Here is a 15,338-nt window from a genome sequence, read left to right as displayed (position 1 = left end):
CCCTGTCAGAGTAACCAGCAAGAAGGAACAGAGGAGGCGCTGGGTCAGCAGGGTCATATATTGAGCGCCATGAGGGAACCACTCCAGGGGGCTCCACAGCTGACCCGATGGGTGCTGCTAGGGGAAAAATTTTCCAACCTAATTGGAATGGATATGAGCAACACATCTCAAAGAACAACAGTTGAGAGGTGAGTAGCTGTGTTTTTGACAAACAAAATGTGCAGAATTTTAAAATACTGTGTGCAGAATTTAATTTTTTGGCGCAGAATTCCCCTACGAGTAAGTATCATATAGTGTGTATGTATTATATGTATGCACACACCTCACAAACATGAAATATCCCAGATCCTGTTGCATTGGCAGGGCTTCCTTCTGCAACAAGAGAAACACTAGCTTAACTGTCCAGGCACATAGCATGGTTATTGACCTGAAATCATGTCTCCTAATTGTGGAGTTTCTAGTAACATCCATTCATTTAGGAAAACTTTAAGAAATTTAGTGTAGCCATCTAGCTAAAATAGTAAATATATTAACTTGTTCTTCCTGTGTTGAGTATTTTCTCTGTGAACATAGTATGGTAAGCTCAGGTATAATTTTACCAAAAGCAGTAGTTCCAGAACACATCACCATGCTATGTTTGAGGATGGTAAAAGAACAGGAGGACCCTTTTAAGCCATCATAAAAGGTCAAATCAGGATCCTGTCAATTGTAACACTGATCTGTTATTGCTTGAAGATTGATTGTATGAATTGTGATTTTTCCCTGTACCTTCTGTGGAGAACGTTGTCTACTTCAAGGCAGTGTGTTCTGGTTACTAACTTAACCTTTTCACACATACTATTAATGTGATTTCTTTGACTATTTGCAGCAGCTGAATCTTGCTGTTATTGACTATGTGGTAGTCATCTATGGACATGCCACTGCTCTCCTTGGAATAGGACAGCCGGAGGTAAGACTTTAAGCTATTACAGTTGATTCTTCTGAATCTTAAAATTCTAGTTCAGACATTAGGTGATCCACCAGCACCTTTTATGAGCAGACAGAAATGACTGGGTGAACTCCAGGAAGGGAGGTTTCGGCTGTTAGAAAGTAATGTTGTTTACTGTCCAGATAAGCTTGTATTTGGACTTGTAGAAATTAAAGTACTAAGTAAGAAAATTACCTATAAGTTTTCAAATGGGACTCCAAGCCTACTAATCAAAGGGAAATCAGTCCTGCACGTCATTTTTTTCCCTTTTTTTTTATAGTATTTAGAGAGTGAGTAACTTGAGTAGACCCAGCTACCATAACAGCGTTAGTAGCGTTTTAAATATTTTTGGTCCATGAATGCCCAACAGCAGATAAGGATTTAAGGTTCTGCCTCATTTAGTTGTCCCTCCCACCCCCAAATATTTTGGAGTACTTTTAAAAATAGAGTTCTTGTAGCTTTCTAGTCTCTTGAGATTTTGAATTATTTAATGTATATTCAGGAGAAAAGACTAATGATAACATTGTACCCTTGCCTCCCTAAAATAATAAATAATGGATCACGTGAGAGGGAAGCTTAATTTCCAGAACATGCAATCATGATTCAGTCTAGATCAATGAACTGTTTTTTATGTATGTAAATCATAAAGAAAAAGAAAGTGCATAGTCACACCTTCAGTGTTCTTAAAGTTGACCAAAACATAGGCAGTGCTGCATTTTTTGTGTGCAGTTAAGAACCGTTATCCAAAAGCTGTTTGCCTTTTTGTTTTTTAACTATCTCATTCATTTGTTATTATCTTAAACTTATTTTGAAGGAATTAGCAAAGGCTGAAGACCAGTTTAACACAATAATTGAGCAGTATCACAAGGAGAGATTTAATTGCTTGGCACATTATGGAATTGGAAAAGTATACCTTAGACAAAACAGGTTTGTATAATGTAAAACTTCATTTTTATTAAGCTTGGTGCAGAGACAAATGAACGTAGATTTACTCTATAAATGAAGATATTTGTAACAAATATCCTTGTCTTTAATAGTTAACCCTTTCTCCACTACATTGCACTTCATACAGTCTTTAATTTATGATGGCTTTCAGTTTCACAAGCACGAAGCATTACATTCCATGTAAGACAGTTGCATGAAATAGCTGTAGAAGTTGTGACCTCGCTGTCTTGTATGTGTTTAAATTTTAGATTTTCAGATGCTATACATCAGTTCATGCAATCACATACAATGATTAATCGTAAAATTGTACCTGGAATATTAACTTGGCCCACAACATCTGTTGTCATTGAAGAGACTCGGACTGAGAAATTACAGGTAAATAAAAGTATCATCCCTGTTAATCGGAGAATTTCTTAATGAATGGGAAGTTGCTGATTTAATACAATTTCACTCAGCTAATGAATCTTGGCTTTTTACGGTATCACCAAGACACAAGAAGGGAGAAGCAAGAGTCCTCAGAATCCTCACCCCGACTGTATTTCTTGGCAATTAAAATATCCTCTACCCAAGCCCCAGTTTGTAAAGAGGTGGGATCTGTTCCCTTAGTACCAAGTCAGCACTGCTTGAGTGGGCTGGGCTCCCTTCTGAATGTACTCGGTTCCTAAAACTTGGGATCGAAGTAGGGCCTTGACCTTTAGTACCTTTTTTGGTAGTATATTGTGAAACTACACTGCCAGTGTTGTCCAAGCGTTAGTTGATCAGTTAGTTTCTTAACACTTAGAAATTCAGTGCAGAAAAATTTCTGTAATACATTGGACACTGTCAGTAAATAAATCATAAATAATAAAGAATGGAAGTACTGAGAAACATGAAATTAAGTAATAGTTACTTTGTCAGTTTTTAAAGCCAACATTTGCTAGGGGTTTAACAACATGATTCCCAGTAATTTTAGTGGGAGTAGTGTGGTTACGTTTCTTGGTCAACCTTGAAAATCTCAACCATTAGCTTTAAGAGTGTCTTTCCCATTGAAATAGTAGAAACAAAACTATTTTTTCATTCACAAACACTATCCTTAAGTTGAGATAGAACTATTAACATGTAAAATGGTCTGGCCAAGCTGTATTACTCCTGGGGGAATTATTGTGCACAGAATTTTTAATTTTTTGGCACAGATTTTTAAATTCTGCATATTTTATTTGTCAAAATAACACAATATAATAATGCCAGTTTCAATTATTTTGGTAATTATTTAAAAAGACCTGTCAGCAAGTATGTCTGTAACAATACAGGTAACAAAAAAGATTCAGGAAATGTTTTTTTTTTTTTTTTTTTGACAAATAGATTCCTTACAAAGATATTAATACAGAATTCTGAGGAATAATTTATTTAAACTACAATACAGAAACATATTTCCCGGACCTCTCAGACAAAGTGCAAAGTCTTGGGGGAGTAAGGGGTAACGGAGAAGCTGAGGGAGAGGGAAGTAATTGCTGGAAAGGAGCCTGGGAGTGAACCTGGAGGGTTGTTGGGTGTGGGTGGGAGAAGCATGGAACATGGGTTGTTGTTTTGGTGGGGGGAGAATTTTGGGGAGTTGGGGAGCCACCTCCATGTGGACCCTGGCTGACTTCTAGCCTTTCCCATTCAGTCAGGCACATCTGCCCCTCTCCCCGTGTGTCCCTGCACTCCCACTTCCCATTCAGCCAGACATATCTGCACATGTCCCCATTTGGCCCTGAACCTCCACCCCCATGTGGCCCTGCACTCTCCCCTCCCCCGTCCTCATGTGGTTTTGCACCCTACTCCCATTCAGCCCTGTTTCAATGTAGTCATCCCACTAGTTCCTGTGCCCTTACTGCAGTCTACCCCCCCCCCCACTAGCCCTTCTGAACCCCAGTCCGTGTGGCCCCCCAGCGGCCCCATGCACCCTGCTCTGTCTATCCTCCCCTCCCCCTTCCCATATCCCGAGCCTCTTCACCTGGCCCTACAAGCAGGGCATTGTGAGGAAGGCAACCTCTACCCCCTCTCCGTGGCTGGCTGCTCTAGCCCATGAGGCAGCTGTCCTCTCTTCTGGTACCACATCGGTCCCTGGTGAGCAAAAGGTGTAATTGTAGTATGATCCCTTTCAAGGCTTCCTTTTGCCTTCCACTATTCTGCCGTCGGGGGGGCAGGGGGATTCAGAGCAGGGCACATGGGGGACGTCTTTCGGGGGCGGAGGGACATTAATTCTGCACTTGTGCAGTGGTGCGGAATTACCCCAGGAGTACTGTATGCAGAGAGGTTATGCATTCCTCACTGACACCTGTACAAGTACGAAGAACTTTTGAAATATTTTGCGGCATGTAAGCAGGGGAAGTTTTTAAAATAAAGTTTATACTTGAAAATAATTACTCTTTTGGCTTTGAAAATGTGGTGTGCGTTTCACCCTAAAAACCTCAGAATCTTAAAAATGTAAGTAGAGAGGTGTATGATCTCATTACTTGGTTTTTATGGCTGAGAAATAATTTATTCTTTGGGACAATATGATATCTCTATTTGTGTGATTTTATTTGATGTTTTATAGTTGATTTTGGAAAATTTAATTGAGGAGTGCAAGTTTCCTCCAGAGCCAGATGCAGTTTGTTCTTATCAGCAGTGCCATGGACATTCGAAAATTCAAATCTATTTTACTGACCCAGACTTCAAGGTAAACTTGTGGGTTTTTTTGTTTTTTGTTTTTTTTAAAAGGGTTTTGGAGGTTAAACTTTTTGCTGGAGTTATGTGCCTTACACATTATTAAAGTTTTTTATGTGAAGCATAAATTCTTAATTTTGTTGTTCTTGTTGTTGAATGATACATTTTTTTTTTCTTTGAAAGCATAAATTCCTATGGTCTTCAAATTTTAGGGTTTTATACAGATTACTTGCTGTCAGCAGTGTAAAGTGGAGTTTCACATCAGCTGTTGGAAAAAGCTGAAAACTACAATTTACAGTGATAAAAATGACAAGGTAAGACCCATGTCAAACTTCTATTTAAGTATTAGTTATTAACTGTTTTCCAGGGGTATAGCTGTGCTAGAGTCATTAAGATGAGTACAGTCCTGAAGCCTTAACATTTCACCTGTCCTCTGGGGAACATAGTCTGTGTTGCAGGCATAGGGAAATCCTGCAGGCGTCAAGGTATCTATGGAGGACCGGGATATTTATGTAGAGGCTCAATGTGTCTGGCCTGTTCTCTTACCTCTTACTTTATGGATGCTTGAGTCCCTTAGAAACCTTGCTGTTCAGGCCTCCCCATCAGCTAATACACCAAAACCAAAAGAGTTTCAATGTGCATAAGGAGACTTGGCAGAAAATAATGGTGGCAATCAGTATAATCTCCTGTTGGGAAATCCCAGCAGGTTTGGGATGGGAAAATGAGGCTGTTAAGATCAGAAAGTACCCTTTCTCAATCCATAGAGCACAAATTCTGTGGACAGGAAATGGGAGGATTTCACCATTGGTTTGGGAAGTAAGAGTATGTGCCATGAACCACTGCTCCCATCTTTTCTCTCAGCTAAATGCAAGTAGAGGCACCTTTTAGTGATGGTCTTAATTAGCTTGGTCAAGTTCAGTATACACAATAGCATTTCTGTACGAAAGCACAGAGATAGTGCATCTTTCCATTTTCTTGAAAATAGAATTTTTTTTCTACATACCTGATCTTCCCCCACAGGATTTTCTTCAAGACTCATGTTTCACTCCTGATTGTAGAGGCCTGATTTCAAAAATTGTTATCTTCAGTTCTTCTGGTCTTGTGAAATGTGTGGTAAGTAATTAAACATCAATGTGAAATGAGAATCAGTTTTTTAAAACAAATCCTCATCTTGCAATGAAGGTCCACTGAAGACTTGTACAGTGTTACTTACTGATAGTGTGCAGTGATATAATTTCACTAGAAGATCACAACACTTTACCTACCTCAATTAACGTTTTTAACACCCCTTCCCCCCACTTGAGGGAGGTGGTTTTTGTGGTTGTGGTTTGGGTACCTATTTTACAAATGGGTAAAAAAGAGGCACAGGGTAAAGTGATTTGCCCTTGGGAGATAGCAAGTCAATCTACTGTGTTGCCAATATTACAAAACCACAGGTAAACTGGAATGTTTTAAATATAAGCTTCTTACACTTATTATAAGACCTTGATATACAATTGTAATTTAGTGGGAGCTTCATTGAATTTTCATAGTACAATAAGTATGAGGTGGTCTGGCTGTACTAGTTTTAACAGATCCATGCTGTCTCAGATTCCTTGCACCTAAGTATCCTAGTTTGTTTTGGACTGGTGACATACTGAAATGACTGATCATTGTAGGAGCAGGATTTCTGCCTGTTGAGGAAGAGGTACATCCAGTTATTTGAGCATGGACCTCTTGAGCCCCTGTTTGGAGATTTTCCATTAGCAGTGTCTCTTCGGCCCATGCGTGCACTTGATACAACCTCATGCCACACACCGACTGTTTTTAGGGCTGCACTGGTGAAATGCCTGAGTTCTTCTCTACCACCTCAGCCTGAGACTGAGTTTTAGCATGTCCGCCTCAGCATGTTCTACATGAACGACATGGCTTCAACTATATGGCATACTGTTGTTCATAGTTAGTTTTAGTGTTTCTAGTTAGCATTAGCTGTTATTAGTATAAGATTAGTTAGATAGTAGTGAGAGGTTTTGGTTTTTTCTCTCCCTTCTTTCCCCCTCCTTTTTTCTGTAGCGCTTATTTGACCTGGCTGGACATGCTTGGCTTGCCAGGTTTCAAATGCTCTCTCTCTTGTCGGGAGGCTATTCTTGTCAGCAATGACCATTCTAGGTGTATCTGTTGCTTGGGAGAGTCCCATATCTCCCAAAAGTGTAACTCTTGTCTGGCTTTCAAATCTACAACACAAGAGAACTGGGAGTCCAAACTGAGGCTTCTGATCATGGAGCAGTGCCATTGAGCCACTTCTGAGTCAGGTCAGGAGACACACATACACAGACACACACCCTGATACATTTGTCTTTGAACAGATCCAGCATTTTTCAACCTCAGCCCTTGCTAAGAGGGAAAAGACTTCGGAGCTTTCCCTGAATCCTCCAAAGAAGAAGAATTCAGTCTCCCATCACAAGAAGCCAGCTTCCAAAAGGCCACAGTCTCCCACTAAGTCTACAGTGTTGGAGTCTTTGACCTCTCTGCTTGGTACCATGGAGGCGAAGGACTCTCTCTGGTACCAGCGGGATAGGTAGATCCTGGAGTGCTTCAGAGAAACATGGCTCCAGCAGGCCCATGGTGGTACCTATGAAGGACAGGGAGGCCCAGGACATAGACTACTCTAAAATGGCATCATCGACATCAGACTTACCAGTAATGATTGTGGCAATGGATGCATCACTGATAGAGTGGGAAGCACACTTCAGTACTCTCACAACTCAGGGCAGATGGTCACCTCTGGAAACCAGCCTCTATATCAACCTGTTGGAACTCAGGGCAGTCAGAAACACCTGTCTTCAGTTCCTACTCCTCAGCAGGAGCAAATCAGTCAGAATCATGATAGACGTTGCGGCTTACATGTTCTATATCAACAAACAGGAAGGAGCAAAATTCCCCTCCCTGTGCGATGAAACTGTGAAGTTTATGGAACTGGTGTATAGCCCATCAGATTAATCTCTGAGCTGTTTACCTTCCTGGAGTCCAGAATGTCGCAGCCGATATGCTCAGCACGCACCTGTCCCAGCTGTACAAATGGGTGTTGGATTCTCATATGTTTCACAGGATATTCCAAACATGGGGACTTCCAGAGGTGGACCTGTTTTCTACATTAAGCAATAAGAATTGTCCTCTATCCCGCTCAAGAGGAGGTCTAGGTCAGCACTCTTTGGGAGATGCTTTTCTCCTTCCCTGAAGGAAGGGCATTTTCTACACATTCCCTCCAAACACCGCTTATACTAAGAATGAGGAAAAGATAAGCCAGGACAAGGCAAGGGTTATCCTTATAGTACTGACCTAGCTACAACAGTATCTTGGTATCCTTACCTGCTTCACTTGTGTGTTAAACCAGCTTTCAAGCTTCTGACCATCCCTCATCTCCTCTCCCAGGACACAGGTCATGTGCTTCACCCTGACATAGGGGTTTCTCCGCCTCTTAGCATGGCTCCTAGATGGTTCATGGCATTAGAATCCATCTACTCGATAGGAATACAACAGGTATTACTAAACAGTAGAAGAGAGTCAACTCACATTGCTTAATTTTCAGAAATGAAAAAGGTTCAACCACTGGTGTCACCATCACTTTCTTGTGCCTGAATCCTTTTAATATCTGCCATCTTGGATTACCTGCTACACTTGAAGAAATCTGAGTGATCAGTTAAGGTTTATCAGCATTGCCTCCCCCACTAGAAGTGTTTTTTCCATATTTGTTCACCCTATATTGTTAAGATTGGTTAAGAGTTTAGGGAACCTGTACTCCAAGATTAAGGATCCTACTCCTACTTGGGATCTCATCCTGGTACTTAAATACCTTAATGGACCTCTGTTTGAACCTATGGCAACCTGCTCCTTGCATCTTATCTATGAAGTTGGCCTTGCTCATAGATATCCTGTCAGTTCAAGGGGCTGGGGAGAGTGGGGCTTTGATAACAGACCCTGCCCCCCATTTATGATACTTTTCAAGGACAAGGTCGCATCCTAAATTCTTACCTAAAGTGCTGTCAGATTTTCATCTTAACCAGGCCACTCATCTGTCAGTATTTTTCCCTAAACCACATAAATCCCAGCACGAGATCTCCTTTTAGACTTTAGAGGTTAGATGGGCATTGGCCTTTTATCTTGGTAGGACTGAGCAATTTCAGAAATCACATAGATTGTGTCATCGCAAAGAGATCCAAGGGGTCCACAATCTCTATACAAAGACTTTGGATCTCTGGGTGCATTGTCACTTGCTATGATGCACTTGGTGCTCTTTTTCTCCAAAGGATTGTAGCACACACTCTACCAGATCACCAACAACTGCCACAGCTTTAGTCAAGAACATTCCAGTATCTGAGATATGCGTAGCTGCCACACGGGCCTCAATGCATGGTTTTTCTAAACACTCTGCCTTGGTCCATGCTGTCAGATCAGTTGTGGTGGTTGGTACTGCTATACTGTCTTTAGTCTTACTGAGTTCCAAAGCTCCTTCCTCACTGTGGGTGTACTGCTTGGGAGTCACCTGAAGTGGAGCACCCATGTGGATGCTATTCAGTGAAAAAGAGGTTACTCACCTTGTGCAGTAACTGGTTCTTTAAGATGTGTCCCCGGATGGATGCTCCATTACCAGCCCTTCTTCCCCTCTGTTTTGGACTGGTGTTTGTTGAACATTTGGATAGAGAAGGAACTGAGGGGGATTTGCCCCTGCAGCTCTATATACCCTCATTGTGTGACACAAGGTTGTATAGAGCATGTGCACCAGTCGAACGAGCACTGCTAATGGAAAATCTCTGACTAAGGGCTCAAGAGAGAGATGCACACTTGAAGTGAAGCACACATAGGGACGTGCATTTAAAGCAGGGGTGGCAAACTTTTTGGCCCGAGGGCCACATTGGGGTGCAAAACTGTATGGAGGGCTGGGTAGGGAAGGTTGTTCCTCCCCAAACAGCCTGGCCCCCTCCCTATTCCTGCCCTTTGACTGCCCCCTTCAGAACACCCGACCTGTCCAGCTCCCCCGCTCCTTGACCCCTGACCGCCCCCTCCTGGGATGCCCGACCCCTGACCGCCCCCTCCTGGGATGCCTGACCCCTATCCAACCCCCCCTGTCCCCTGACTGCCCCGACCCCTGTCCACACCCCTGGCCCCTGACACGCTCCCCCGGGACTCCCACACCTATCCAAACCCCCTGTTCCCATCCCCTGACCGCCCCCACAGACCCCCAACCCATCCAACCCCCCTGTGCTCCTTGTCCCCTGACCGCCCCCCGGAACCTCCTGCCCCTTATCTAACCCCAGCCCCCACCCCGCTCCCCGCCACCTTACAATGCCGCTCAGAGTGGCAGGACTGGCTTATTGGAAAGCCTGGGAGCCGGGCGGGCGCAAGCTGCGCAGCCCGCGTGGCTGCAGGGGAAGGGGGACAGCAGGGGAGGGGCCGGGGGCTAGCCTCCCCGGCCAGGAGCTGAAGGGTCGGGCAGGACAGTCCCGTGGGTCGTAGTTTGCCCACCTCTGATTTAGGAGGACTACGGTTACTGTGCAAGATGATGAATAACCTCTTCTTTTAGTAAATAGGAAGCATTGCTCTAAGGTTTTCTGTATTGCTTGGTAGGGCATAAAATATTTGAAATCTTGGAGAACATAGCCATGGGATATTTGGCAATGATTTAATTGAGGTACTGTAGTATCTCTCCAGTACTGCCTCAGAATACTGTCCAAGTCAATCTGTGATCACTGCCTTTCTGTTGGTGGCTAGTGGAGCTGAATTCCTGATTGCCATATGGTGTTAATATATAAGTGGGTTCTTTAATCCCAGAGATCAGTCAAGAAGAAGAGGCTTTATGACCCAAAGTTACCACTGTATCCAAACAAAATAATGACAGTATTCGAGAATTCTCTCATAAGGAGGGGAAGAAACTCTCCAAACTGTAAAACAGTGGTGGTGCCCCAAACATCACAACCAGTGTTGGAATGAAGAAGGCACAAACCTCTTGGCAACTCCTAGTAATGAGGACAAGGAAGATTTAGGAGCTCATCCCCCTTGACAAATGACGTTTTAAATAAATATCCGGACTTCATGCTGCAGTGGAACTGTCTTCCCTTTCTTGTGGCTGTGTAAGGTGGTTTCTGAATCCTAGAGCAGTATCATCATATGAGACATTGGGGAAATAATTGTAAGGAATGCTTCTTCTCTGTTGTGACCTTCTCTTCCAGATTACCTTTCCCGTGAACTCGTTGTCTTTCTATATAACCAAAGCTTACAGCTATATAGGGCTTGAGCAGCCCAGATGGCTGCATTTTTTTTTTAATTCAAGCTATTACATTGTTGACTTCTGAAACATCAGATGTCATTTTTGTTTTTTATTAAGAAGATTGCTTTAGAACTCAAATTCAATTAATGTGGTGTCTTTTTTTTTTTTTTTTTTTTTTTGGTAGTTTGAACAAAAAATCCCCAAAATTAAGGATCCACCAAGAGCCAGTGTTAAACAGAAATGTTCAAGGTAAGATTTCTAGGATTAACAGTAATTTAAATTAATAATTTGAAGATGAGCACTGTTTACAACAGGATGGGATCACATATTTTAGAAATTGCTGAAATACTTCAAATATTTTAGAAAGACGATAGTTGCTCTCTTTATGGCTGTGGCAAGGATTCAAATGATTATTTGATTCATCTGTGTTCACTGTGTTACTAGAAAGTTGACAAACTAGAGGGAGTTCAGAAAACAGCATAAAAGATTTAGGGGTTCCTAATTTGATAGGAAGGACAAAACAGCTGAATGTATATAAGCATGATTAAATTAGAGCTCATATTGAGCTGGTACTAGGTAATAAGTCTTATTAGCAGTTCTGTAGTTGCCCTAGCAGTTTCTAAAGAACTAAGTTTTCATTTAAAAACAAACAAAACTTGTTTATGGCCATGAAGAAACCCTTCAAAATATGAATCAATGCAGAGTCTTCTCTGAATCTCTATACAGAGAGAATCCAAGGTCAAATTAATTCCTGTAGTAATTTCATTGGTTTCCATAGAATTTGAACTAATAATTCTGAAGTGCAAATTGCTCCATTCATCTAAATAGGCTGTTAAATCTGAAGCCTAATTATAATTATTTAAGATTCATAAATGCCGTTTCACTGCTCACATCACGAACAACCTGGGATTCCAGGACTGTGGGTGGAACTTGAGAACCATCTCTTCCCCTTCATTCTGTTTACTGACCCATGGCTTAAGTAACTATTAAGGGAGGGGAAGGAAGAGCAGGGAATATGCTACCCTTCTTGATATATGTATGTTCTGCTTTGAGTGATGGTCCCTTTTGTATTCCACTATGGGATATGCCTGCACCCAGGGGACAGAGGATTTGAAAGTAGTGTCCATTGGTCTGTGCATGCTCCCTAGTTCACCTCATGCCTCCAACTGAGGGTATAACGGGTTGGGTGGATCAACCGCCTTTCCAATTCCTTCTCACTGCTGCATGGTCCAGGTTGGAACCATTAGTGTCCGCAGCTTCAACTTTGTCCCACAAACAATTACTCCTGGGGGAATTCTGCACCAAAAAATTCAAAGTTCTGGTTGCAGTATTTTAAAATTCTGCATAGTTTATTTGTCAAAATTATGCAATATAATCACGCCAGTTTCAATTGTTTTGGTAATTTATTTAAATCACAATACAATGGATGGGAAGAATGGGTGTGGAGAGCATTGGAGGAAATCCCCAAACCCCGTTTGTCTAATAGTAATAGCTAGGTTCTACCCTTTATTTCTAGTTATTAGTCAACAAATATATGCAGCCATATGCTCAGTATTACATCATAGGCAGCTGAAGAGCAAGTGAGGGCTGGGGAATTAAACTCACAATTTATATTGGCTACCATCTCCAGAAAAGTCAGTGGTAAACAGTTTATGGAGCACATTTTGATAGGAAAATTTTTCGGTCCAAAAATTTAGACCAGTTCTAATCACTAAAGCATCATCAGCATTTATAAGGCCATATTGTTATTTACAATAATTGATGTCTCTCCCAGCACCTCCCCCGCAACACAAACACACATTCACGCACTGATTTATGTATTTGCTGGCTGCTCCAAGCTGCTGGGGAGGAGCGAGTGACTGCTCTTGCAGCTTCTCTTTGCTTCCCCTCGGAAATCATTTTGCTGCGGGGAAGCAAAGAAATCTGCGGAAAATCTGAATTCTGTGCCTGCACTGTGGTACAGAATTCCCTCAGGAGTAAACAATAAATAATTTCATTGTAAATTGTTAAGTTTTAATAGTTTATAGTTTTAGCAAATATAACAATTCTAGTAGCTTTAGCGTTAGATTAGTCTGTGGGGGTACCCACCACACCCTGTACCCTGTTTGGGTACTACGCCCCGGACCCAGGCTTCAAACTCTGTTCTTCCTGCCCACGATCTTTCTCTGTCAGTGACAACCACCAATGCTGCCTGTACTACCTTGGAGAAGGTCACATTATGGCAAGGTGCAGTATCGGCCAGCTGTTCTCCAGCCATATCTGAGAGGGGTGGGAACTTTGTCCCTGTAAACACTTCATGGAGAAGGCCATGAGACCCCAGTCCGTCCCAAGCCATGGAACCGTCCCACCTTGTACATCAGCCTGATTGAGCACGGAGTGTGCCTCCTCCTGCAAAGTTTACCTTTGGTGTGGGAGAATCCAGCCTCATAGACCTCATTCCAGGGCCTACTTGGGAAGCTGGGAAGCACTCTCATAAGCATGAGACTAAGTCTTCCTGAAAATCTACTTCAGAGAAATTGAAATTAGCTGTAAGCAAGCCTAGTCGCTCAGCCCATGAGGACTTAGGATATCTTAAGGCCCTGAGGCATGACAAGAAAGCCCACAAACATTGGGTTCCATTGGTTTTGGACCGTGTCCTGTCAGTACTGTCATCCCCAGGTCCTCCCAAACCCCAGGATCCATCGGCACTGACGAAACCCAATCACCGTCCGATGCCACCCTCCTTGCTAGCTCCAATGATCTGGACAAGCTCAGGCCTCTCCAGTGTGAGGGGAACTCTATCTGTTGCTGCCCCACAGGACATCTTTGCTCTCCCAGTTCCAGAATCCCTTCCTCCATCAAGATTCTCCAAGGAGATAATACCTCCTGCAAGAGGACCCACTGCAGGATGGAGTTTATTACCCCTCCCATAAACTGAATACACCTGCCTTCCAATGATATCGCCCCTGGAACCGGAATCAGCCTTCTTATTCTCAGGAGACTTGGAGCTATCGGGTGAACTGCTTTTCCCTTTCCATACTTATCCTCCTCTACCAAAAAGTCTCGCATAGGCTTGGGAACAACCTTCACCTCAACTAACTCAGAACCACTGATACCCCATGCCATGGGGGCCCATGTGACCGTCTGGCCGCATTGGGGATCTTGAGACCAGTACCCCCTGCAGAGTTGATCTGATCTGTAGAGAGTCACCGCTTGCCTTCCCTGTAAGGGAACATTTTACCTCTTGATCCAAGAGAGAAGGAAGAATACTTTGAGTCGGTTCTTCCGGAACCATCCGCATCCCCGGACACTTCCCTACCCCTGATGACTTCAGGCAGTTCCAGGACCTTCTCCACAGAGTTTCTGGTGAGCTTCAGATTCCCCTTGAGGAGATCCAGAACTCCTAGCACAAACTCTTGGATATCCTGCATGCCTCCGGACTCAACAGAATAGCTGTCTCTGTCAATAAAGCTATTCTGGAGCCAGCTAGAATAGTTTGGTACACCCCTGCCACCTGCACTCCTGTCCCCAAAGGAGGAGGAGTATTATGTGCTGGTTAAAGGTGCAGAATTTTGGTTTTCTCACCCAGCTCGTTCGTGGTCCATGCCTTCTCTGAAAAGACCAGACAGAAACACCTTAGGTCTTCTCCCATGGAGAAGGGGGCAAAATGCCTGAATTTACTGAGAAGAAAGGTCTTATCATCCAGCCTGAAGGTCAGGATAGCCAGTTACCAGGCATTACTGGTTAAATACAAGTTCCTGAACTATGCCAAGTTTGCCGAGTTTACGGACAGCCTTCCACAATAGGACAGAGCTCATTTCTAAGCTATGATAGATGAAGACCAACTAATAGCCAGGGCCACCCTCCAATTGGCAGTTGATGCTGCTGCTATCTCCTCTTCAGCTATATTAACTGCCATTGCTAAGTGCAGGGAGTCATGGCTCCATGCATCATGGCTCTCTTTGGAGGTCCAGAATACCATTCAGGACCTCCCCTTTGAATAGCACCTCTTCAACCAGAAGACAGTGAATCCCTCCGTACCCAGAAGGATTCTAGGGCTGCCCTCCAATCACTGGGGATATACACACCTGATCCTAAGAGGAAGTTTCATTGTCTGTCGGCCAAATTGAGGTATATGGCTCAACACTTCTTCTATCAGAGGCCCTATGAACTACCATATAAGAGAGAGAGTGTTCAGAAGTCCTGCTTCCCTACCTCCTCCACAACAGGCTTGGCATCTCAGTCTCAGCCATCAGCTCGACGTTATTTTTGACAAGAGCTTGAGAGCCATGAACCACTAAGCCCACCGACTCCAGCACACCATTCAGGGTTTGTCCATGTCTCTTTTTCAACAGCTGGAGTGCGATAACAATGGGCAAGTGGGTGCTGAATGTCATCCACTCTGGCTATGCGATAGTTTGCATCACTACTTCCCCTGAAACCATCCTCCCCGTCCCCTTTTAGGGACCACTCTCACAAGAATTGGCTTACACAAGAGGTGGATTCCTTAATGCAGAGAGGAGCAGTAGGACA

General features: G+C 43.2%; 1 protein-coding gene across 2 annotated transcripts in view; it reads left to right on the top strand.

The window, feature by feature from the left end:
• TTC3 (tetratricopeptide repeat domain 3) overlaps positions 1 to 15,338 on the top strand; it is a 132,191-nt gene that overhangs the window by 68,804 nt on the left and 48,049 nt on the right. For both annotated transcript variants that reach the window (XM_074970107.1, XM_074970115.1), the window contains 7 exons: positions 869 to 949; positions 1,782 to 1,894; positions 2,161 to 2,287; positions 4,473 to 4,595; positions 4,795 to 4,896; positions 5,603 to 5,695; positions 11,011 to 11,075. In XM_074970107.1, coding sequence (XP_074826208.1) covers positions 869 to 949; positions 1,782 to 1,894; positions 2,161 to 2,287; positions 4,473 to 4,595; positions 4,795 to 4,896; positions 5,603 to 5,695; positions 11,011 to 11,075 — 704 coding nt within the window. The remainder of the gene's footprint in view (positions 1 to 868; positions 950 to 1,781; positions 1,895 to 2,160; positions 2,288 to 4,472; positions 4,596 to 4,794; positions 4,897 to 5,602; positions 5,696 to 11,010; positions 11,076 to 15,338) is intronic.

The sequence above is a fragment of the Natator depressus genome, chromosome 1 (assembly GCF_965152275.1).
Source record: "Natator depressus isolate rNatDep1 chromosome 1, rNatDep2.hap1, whole genome shotgun sequence".
In the NCBI taxonomy this organism is placed as follows: domain Eukaryota; kingdom Metazoa; phylum Chordata; order Testudines; family Cheloniidae; genus Natator; species Natator depressus.
This window is presented reverse-complemented; position numbering and strand designations above follow the sequence as displayed.